This window comes from Atractosteus spatula, chromosome 22 (assembly GCF_055471065.1).
Source record: "Atractosteus spatula isolate fAtrSpa1 chromosome 22, fAtrSpa1.hap1, whole genome shotgun sequence".
In the NCBI taxonomy this organism is placed as follows: domain Eukaryota; kingdom Metazoa; phylum Chordata; class Actinopteri; order Semionotiformes; family Lepisosteidae; genus Atractosteus; species Atractosteus spatula.
In genome coordinates this window covers 1,521,275-1,530,385 of record NC_142727.1, presented here as the reverse complement: position 1 = coordinate 1,530,385, position 9,111 = coordinate 1,521,275, and the positions used below count along the sequence as shown (strand labels likewise).

The window sequence follows — 9,111 nt, the reverse complement described above, 5'->3', positions numbered from 1 at the left end:
TACAGGTAGACATGCTGCCCTCTTGACACACTGATAGACATGCTGCCCTGCTGGACACACTGATAGACATGCTATCCTCTTGACACACTGATAGACATGCTGCCCTGCTGGACACACTGATAGACATGCTGCCCTGCTGGCTGTACAGAGTGACATGCTGCCCTCTTGACACACTGATAGACATGCTGCCCTGCAGGCTGTAAAGATAGACATGCTTCCCTCCTGACACACAGATAGACATGTTTCCCTGCAGGCTTCACAGATAGACATGCTGCCCTGCTGGACACACTGATAGATATGCTATTCTCTTGACACACTGATAGACATGCTGCCCTGCTGGACGCACTGATAGACATGCTGCCCTGCAGGCTGTACAGATAGACATGCTGCCCTCTTGACACACTGATAGACATGCTGCCCTGCAGGCTGTACAGATAGACATGCTGCCCTCTTGACACACTGATAGACATGCTGCCCTGCAGGCTGTACAGATAGACGTGCTGCCCTCTTGACACACTGATAGACATGCTGCCCTGCAGGCTGTACAGATAGACATGCTGCCCTGCTGGCTGTACAGATTGACATGCTGGCCTCTTGACACACTGATAGACACACTGCCCTGAATCTGGTGGCCCGGATTCACCAACAGGGTCAAACAGTGACTCGAGAGTGCCACCAGTGTCATGGTGGAGAGAGAGGGAGACAGAGCTGGGACAGCAGTACAGCACACCGCACACATATGTGCAGCAGATATTGAACTTTTTCCTTCTCTTCGTGCATGTGTGTGAACGTCAGTGACTGTACTGTCATTATGTGTATATATGCAACGTTTCTGTTTTAAAATATTTCTGCAGTTCTGTTGCAGCTTGCTGTTGTTCTAAGTGCATTTTTTAAATGATGGGCTAAACGTTGTCTTATCAAATATGCTCTTCTGAAATCCCAAAGGTAGTCTTCGATTTTTCTCTGCCCAGTCGATCAATTCTCCAAACCCTCATCTGACATGGCGGCGACCTGTCTGACTTCAGCAGGTCTCTTCCCCTATGCTTTACCAGCCTGGCTCAGCGTGCCCTTAGTCAAAATGGCGGCTTCCTCAACCCCGTCACATGACTAAAGCGAGCTGTCATCGCGGAAGCGCCTGACACCGTCACGTGCGTCGGTCTGGGTTTTGGTTCCGCGTTTGACAGAAATCGCAGGTCCTGCCGTTTCAGAAAACCCTCCCCGTGCAAAGATTCAGTCCTAGAAATAACTGAAATTCAGATTGCTTTGGGAAAAAATCAAGGTTTCTGATCGAAAGCCGGCTAGAAGCTGGAGCGAGTTCGCCAGACTACATGCACAGGAAGACATTTTAATTTTTTTTCGCTTTAAAACTTTAATTCTGTCCGTGGTACCCGAGGTAGTGTATCACTATCACGCTTGGTAACTAAGGTGAGTTTTAATGGAAGGTAGGTTATTTTTTCCCCTATTCTTTGGCGCGTATTAGATCTGTAATGTGAAGACCCGCAGTATATTTCTAACAGTAAAATGGCCAATAACGAGCCGGTGCACAGCTCTGTGGCTCACAGGTAAGCACGGGTTACTTGGTTAGTGCAACCCAATCCAGGAAATAACCGGAATGCACTGCACTCGTGACTGGTAGTCTGGGAGCAGGTGTGCGCGCTGACGTGGTGCACTTGGACGCTACGTTTGCAAGGGGCGACGAGCCGTCCAGTCGAACGAGTGAATCAAAACGCGAAAACGAAGCGGCAGCGGCGGATAAGCCGAGAGCCAGAAGCTCATGGCCGGCGGGCAACACAGGAAGCTGCCGTGAAGCCTGGCGGGGCACGCTTACTGACCGCACTTCCGCGCTACCGGGGGCCGATAATGTAGTGGGAAGTAACAATTGAAGTTAGGTGTTTGGTATTGCTTCCACAATTACATATCTGATACATACCCATCTACAGACTTGTACTGAAGACTGTGTATATGGGCCTGGAGTCCAGACTCTTACTGGACACACTGTACACACACACACACACCTGGAGTCCAGACTCTTACTGGACACACTGTATATATACACACACACACCTGGAGTCCAGACTCTTACTGGACACACTGTACACACACACACACCTGGAGTCCAGACTCTTACTGGACACACTGTATACACACACACACACACATCTGGAGTCCAGACTCTTACTGGACACATCTGCCTGGTAAAAATCTCATACACTCATGACTATATAGACTTGCATTACTGACACACAGTTACAGTTTGTCTTTTAATGCTCTGTGCTTCTCCTGACTGGCAGAGATGATGTGTCGAGGACTCCGACTGGCCGGCTGGGCCTCCCTGTCGCTCCTGTTGGCCCTGGCTGGAAAGGGACAGGCCAGCAACATGAACTGCACTTTGGCATCGGGGAATTCAGATAGAGAGCAAAAAGTGCTGAATCTGCTGGAGCCCATCAGCAACCAGGAGTGAGTATCTCCTTCCTGACCCACTTCTCTATCTGCGTGTCTCCTCTCCCCCTCCTCCTGTCTCCCCTTTCCTCCTCCTGTCTCTCCCCTTTCCTCCTCCTGTCTCTCCCCTTTCCTCCTCCTGTCTCTCACCCTTCCTCCTCCTGTCTCTCACCCTTCCTCCTCCTGTCTCTCCCCTTTCCTCCTCCTGTCTCTTCCCTTTCCTCCTCCTGTCTCTCCCCCTTCCTCCTCCTGTCTCTCCCCCTTCCTCCTCCTGTCTCTCCCCCTTCCTCCTCCTGTCTCCCCTTTCCTCCTCCTGTCTCTCCCCCTTCCTCCTCCTGTCTCCCCTTTCCTCCTCCTGTCTCTTCCCTTTCCTCCTCCTGTCTCTCACCCTTCCTCCTCCTGTCTCTCACCCTTCCTCCTCCTGTCTCTCCCCTTTCCTCCTCCTGTCTCTTCCCTTTCCTCCTCCTGTCTCTCCCCCTTCCTCCTCCTGTCTCTCCCCCTTCCTCCTCCTGTCTCTCCCCCTTCCTCCTCCTGTCTCCCCTTTCCTCCTCCTGTCTCTCCCCCTTCCTCCTCCTGTCTCCCCTTTCCTCCTCCTGTCTCTTCCCTTTCCTCCTCCTGTCTCTCACCCTTCCTCCTCCTGTCTCTCACCCTTCCTCCTCCTGTCTCTCACCCTTCCTCCTCCTGTCTCTCACCCTTCCTCCTCCTGTCTCTCCCCTTTCCTCCTCCTGTCTCTTCCCTTTCCTCCTCCTGTCTCTCCCCCTTCCTCCTCCTGTCTCTCCCCCTTCCTCCTCCTGTCTCCCCCCCTTCCTCCTCCTGTCTCCCCCCCTTCCTCCTCCTCTCCCCCCCTTCCTCCTCCCCTCCTCTCCCTGCCCGTCCTGAGTGGACCCCTCCTGCTCGCTCTCTCAGTCCGGCAGCGGAGGTGTGTCCGATCGGTCCCTGCATTCCCTCTCTCCTCTCCCAGCTTCTCCACCAGCTCGACGGACGGCTCCTACACCTACTACTTCCGCGTCTGCGGCGACGCCAACGGTGCGGTGAGTGCCGGGGTGGTGCAGGAGGACAGCAAGAGCAAGAAGGCGACCGTGATCGGGAGATACAACAGCACGCAGGCCTTCAATGGGAGTGAGTGAGCGGGCCGGGCCGGGGCGGGGAGGGAGGAGAGCAACTGAGCGGACCAAGTGGAACGCAAAACCTTTGCCCACTGTGGCATTACGTAAGCACGCAGTTCTGATAACGATGCCCCAGGGACGTCTCCATATGCGGGAGGTGGGAGGCCTTTTCCCAGCCATCCCCTGCGTTTCGGGGCTTGGCTGGAGAAAGGTTCCCCCTTAAAAAGCCAGTCAGGAGTCCGTCCCGAAGCCAGTTAAAAGAAAAGTGCCGGAAGTTAAAAGGCGTTTTTTATTTCATGCGCAGGGGAATGACACACGCAGAGGTGCTCGGTGTAATTTTCTCAAGGTGATGACACTAGGACAGCGCTTTAATCTTTTTCTGTCGGCTATCACGCTTCCCTGTGCTGAGCAGATTGACCGTGTTCCAGGATCAACCTCCCCTTCCTGTTCCCGATTTGCCAAAGATCACTTTTTATTAACGCAGCTGGTTACTTAGTCCTGTAGCTTGTGTTCCTGTATAACACAGCACAGGATCACACAGCAGCCCTTGTCTCCAGCAGTCTCCCGTTCCTGTCCACTCCAGCCCTGCGTGTCCACCTTATAAAATACCGCAGCGGCAGCAGACAGAGTGTGTACGAAGTGCACAGAGACCCTCTCAACAGCTTGCTTCTGCAGTGCTAGTTTTGGCTGCAGGAGAATGGTTCCCTCCTGGTGCTCTCTTGCACGCGTGCTTTTCTGCAGAGGAAGACTCTGCCTTCACTTCATTAACTGCTTGAAAAGAAGCCACATCCAAATGCACCTCAGCAGGCTCCAGCCTTCCAGTTCTGGCACGATCACTGTGTGCAACTGGGATGTTGTGTAATAATTGTGGTTAAATTGACTTGTTATTGACGGTAGCCTGCTGTGTGTCCTTTGTTTTCTGTCTAGTTGCGACACTGCTTGAGCTACCGGATAGCAGTTCCTTTTCAGCTCCAGTTTGTTTTTTCACTACATGACTTGATTCTGTGATACAGAAGTAGACATTGTAGTCTGTAGGTACATTGCTATGTGTAGGTTTTATTTAAATGTATTTCAAGGCCTTTGTGTTAGGAGTTAATTTGTCTTCATTAGCTGTGTCTCTAGGTTCTGCATTAATCTCTGTGTCAGGTGTGTCTCTAAAGTCTATATTAGGATCTGTATTAATTTCTGTGTGTGAGGAGTGTCTCTAGGGTCTGTATTAGGGTCTGTATTAATCTCAGTGTGTGAGGAGTGTCTCTAGGGTCTATATTAGGGTCTGTATTAATCTCTGTGTGTGAGGAGTGTCTCTAGGGTCTATATTAGGGTCTGTATTAATGTTTGTGTGTGAGGAGTGTCTCTAGGGTCTATATTAGGGTCTGTATTAATGTTTGTGTGTGAGGAGTGTCTCTAGGGTCTATATTAGGGTCTGTATTAATGTTTGTGTGTGAGGTGTGTTTCTAGGGTCTGTATTAGGGTCTGCATCCACTTCTTCCTCTCTATTTGCAGGTGACTGGGTGATGCTGATCTATGGTGGGGGCGATAACTATACGTCTCACTGTGGAAAGGAACAGAGGAGAGCCATGGTGCTGATCTCCTGTAATCGACGGGTGTCTGCGGTAAGAGAAAGGGTTAGAACCGAGAAAAAGGAGGGAAGGGGGAAGTGAGAGGTGAGGAGGGAGAAGGAACACAGAAAGTGTATTAATGCAAACGTCATCTGCAATGTTTACTGTAATATCCAGTCAGTCAGCCAGTGTCACTGTGCTGTAGTGTCCAGTCAATTTGTCATTGTGCCTGTTTTAACTTCTCTCTTTCTTTCTCTCAGGGGAACTTTGAAGTAATGTCAGAGGAGAGAGACAAGGATAGAGACTGTTTCTACTTGTTTGAAATGGATTCCAGCTACGTTTGTCCAGAGACTCAGCTGAGCATTGGCTCCATCCTGCTCATTGTGTCAGTCTGGCCTCACTCTCTTATTGTTTTACACATCTGTAGTGTGGGTCTGGCCTCACTCTCTTATTGTTTTACACATCTGTAGTGTGGGTCTGGCCTCACTCTCTTATTGTTTTACACATCTGTAGTGTGGGTCTGGCCTCACTCTCTTATTGTTTTACACATCTGTAGTGTGGGTCTGGTCTCGCTCTTACAGTTAGACTCATCTGTAGTGTGGGTCTGGTCTCGCTCTTACAGTTAGACTCATCTGTAGTGTGGGTCTGGCCTCGCTCTCTTATCGTTAGACACATCTGTAGTGTGGGTCTGGCCTCACTCTCTTATTGTTTTACACATCTGTAGTGTGGGTCTGGTCTCGCTCTTACAGTTAGACTCATCTGTAGTGTGGGTCTGGCCTCACTCTCTTATTGTTTTACACATCTGTAGTGTGGGTCTGGTCTCGCTCTTACAGTTAGACTCATCTGTAGTGTGGGTCTGGCCTCACTCTCTTATTGTTTTACACATCTGTAGTGTGGGTCTGGCCTCGCTCTTATCGTTAGACTCATCTGTAGTGTGGGTGTGAGGTCATTCAGGGTCGGTGTGGCAGATCTTGTTTTATTACTGCATGGCGCCCTGTCACCCTTCTGATTGATGTCACTGTCAGCTGGATCTCTCTTCATCCTTGTTCCTCTCCTTCTGCAGGGTCTTCTGCTTCCTGTGCGTCTACCTGGTGGGCGGGTTCCTTTACCAGCGGTTGGTTGTGGGGGCCAAGGGGATGGAGCAGTTCCCCAACCTCTCCTTCTGGCAGGAAATTGGGAACCTGACCGCTGTGAGTCTGCAAGTGTGCGCGCGCGCGTCTGTGCTTCTTCTGTGTTTGTGGCCTGTTTCCATCTGTATCCGTTAGTCCTTTCTTTCTTCTTCACTGTATTGAACTAATACAAATACGAACAGACGTCCTAAACTCAGTTCTCTTGAATGCCTTGAAAGTATCATGATCAATTCATAGTTAAATGAACTACAGTACCCACAATGTACTGCGGGGGGAAGAGAAAGCTGGTCTACTTCCTGTTTGCCATATAAGGGCTGTAGTTCATCGCTCGTTAGCCATGGGGACTGCTGGCTGACCGTCTCTTTTTCTCTTTTGCCCTCCGCCTCCATCAGGACGGCTGCGACTTTGTCTGCCGGTCCCGAGCTCGCGAGGCTCCGCCGACGTACCGGGGCGTGCCGACCGAGCCGCTGGGGGAGGAGCCCGAGGAGAGAGACGACCACCTGCTGCCCATGTGATCCGCGGCGTCCTCGCGGTGACATCATCGTACTGACATCACACCCCCCCCCACCCCCCCCACCCCAGCCCCCAGGCAGCCATCGCCAGACAGACAGACTCACCTTGCACAAGCTCTCCAGCGCTCTGTAGCCCGCATGGCTTGGCAGTAGGCAGTGTCACACTAACCAGATCACGTCTTTAGAAAGCCCGGGGGAGGTCAATTCTAGAGGCGTCCCCAAGAAGCAAGAGTTACTGGAGAGCTACTATCTATCTGCCCCTCACACAGCGGGACTGCGGTTATCCCTTCTGCTGCAATCTAGCTGGTTCTGTCTGAGCAGGAGTGAGAGTTCTGCGCGGGTCGCAGGCTGCTTTGGGTCGGTAGACGTAGTTAAAGAGCAGAGCAAGAGGGGCACAGAGACGGACAGATGCGCCCGGACAGAAACGCCGACTGACAGACTCCTCTGCAGTAGAAGAACTGCGATTCCGGTCCCGGTTTCCAACTGTTCACCCAAAGAAGAGCTTTTTAAACTGTTACAGCCTGATTGTCGTCATCGTTGTTTGTTTGTTCCGCTTAATGATCCCGAACTCGGTGCAGCGCAGGCATGCTGAGGGAAGTGCAGCTCACAGCCAGAGGAGAAATATTCATAACCCAGCAGGAAAGAGCGCCCCCTGTCTCGCTGCAGAGGCACAGCGGGGATAATTACAGTGAGCGATAAGTGTCGCCCCTGGGGACTCCCAAAACAGAAACAACCTTGGAGCTGTCTTGCAGTCAAGGTTACAGAACATCACTGTGATGTCTGGCAGGTAGTGTCCTGGGGTTGGCTAACACAGCTTTCCTTCCCACCCTCCATGGCTGGGGTGGTAGGGCGAAGCACTGTGGGAAATGTAGTTCTTGACTGCATCGGAACATGGATTTTTTTTCCCACTACATCTCCCACAGTGCCCCACTCGCTACTCCAGCACTGCTTTCCCTATATACTGTGCCAGTTGCACAGAGAGCAGCTCATATTGAAAGAGAGGAGAGGTGACCAGGTGGCTTGTCTACCACCTTTGTCTCTGTTTTAAACCAGCAGGGTATCACTGTGTGCTTTCTGTTGAGGGCTTGTGGAGCAGAGGCATGTCTGGATATGATACCAATTGGGCCAAGCACTGAATAGACATGGAGGCCCATTTGGGGAGACAGCAGTTTTTCAGCAGGGAAAAACCCCCAGACACCCCCCAATGCATCCAAAAAGTGACGCAAAATCCAGAAGAATTAGACTTGATTGTTTTGATGGTCGTAGGGCCAAATCATGAATTGGTTTACTGTTTTGACATCTGGGTAAAGAGATGAGCTTTGTGTTGTTGTTTTCTTTTAATTAAATGGACAATTCTGTTTTTTTCTCTTCGTTTGTTACTTCGTCTTCTGTTCCAAGGTGTTCACAAAGGAGCAGGTGTGTCAATAAAGGGCAAGAGTTAAGAACGAGCCAGGTCTCCGTGCCAGCAGTGTCTGTTTCTCTCGGTCAGGGTGGGACAGGCTAATGATCTGATCATCCCAGAACTGATGGTGTACACTACTTGTGCATATTGCCAGCAGACCAGATGGGAGCCAGGCCAGTACCTGGAGGGGAGACTTCTGGGAAAGCTCAGGCAGCCGCTGGAAGAGGTGTTAGTGGGGCCAGCAGGGGGCGCTCACTCTGCAATCTGTGTGGGTCCTAATGCCCCTGGTATAGCGATAGGGACATATTACTGTAAAAATAATAATAATAATTAAAAAGGCACCGTCCTTCAGATGAGACGGGAAACGGAGGTCCTGACTCTCTGTGGTCATTAAAAATCTCTAGAAAAGAGTAGGGTTGTTACCCCGGTGTCCTGGCCATATTTCCCCCCCCCCGGCCTTTACCAGTCATGGCCTCCTACTAACCCCCATCTCTGAACTGAACTGGCTTCATCGCTCTGCTCTCCTCCCCACTGAGAGCTGGTGTGTGGGGAGAGTGCTGGAGCATCATCCAGGTGGGGCTGCACACTGGTGGTGGTGGAGGGGATCCTCAATACCTGTTAAGCGCTTTGAATGTCCAGAAGAGTGCTATATAAGTATAAGGAATTATTATTATTATTATTTTATTATTATTCTTAATAATGGACCAATGAGACAGCTTGTTTTGGTTCCAGCCTGGCTGTGAACTGAGCTGCTTGCAGGTCCAGGCTCATTTTTTTTTTCCTTTGACGCTCTCTCCTTGTTTTCAGAAATTCCCTGGAAGTGGGGTGTGACTTCCAAAGCCTGTAGAGCTGAAGCCAGGCAAGCCAGCACAATAATAATAATAATAATAATAATAATAATAATTGCTTACACTTTTATAGCGCTTTTCTGGACACTCCATTCAAAGCGCTTTACAGGTACAG

At 50.8% G+C, this 9,111-nt stretch overlaps 1 protein-coding gene across 3 annotated transcripts in view; it reads left to right on the top strand.

Moving 5' to 3' along the window:
* m6pr (mannose-6-phosphate receptor (cation dependent)) overlaps positions 1-8,194 on the top strand; it is a 30,208-nt gene extending 22,014 nt beyond the window's left edge. Inside the window, exons 1-7 of one of the 3 annotated variants that reach the window (XM_088940044.1) lie at positions 1,149-1,425; positions 2,292-2,457; positions 3,401-3,558; positions 5,049-5,158; positions 5,365-5,489; positions 6,168-6,294; positions 6,627-8,194. In XM_088940044.1, coding sequence (XP_088796170.1) covers positions 2,294-2,457; positions 3,401-3,558; positions 5,049-5,158; positions 5,365-5,489; positions 6,168-6,294; positions 6,627-6,749 — 807 coding nt within the window. In that variant the 5' untranslated portion in view covers positions 1,149-1,425; positions 2,292-2,293 and the 3' untranslated portion in view covers positions 6,750-8,194. Of the gene's footprint in view, positions 1-1,148; positions 1,426-1,615; positions 1,885-2,291; positions 2,458-3,400; positions 3,559-5,048; positions 5,159-5,364; positions 5,490-6,167; positions 6,295-6,626 lie in introns of those variants that run through there. The other 2 variants (XM_088940045.1, XM_088940046.1) reach the window with 2 other exon arrangements.
* The last annotated feature ends 917 nt before the right edge of the window (positions 8,195-9,111 follow it).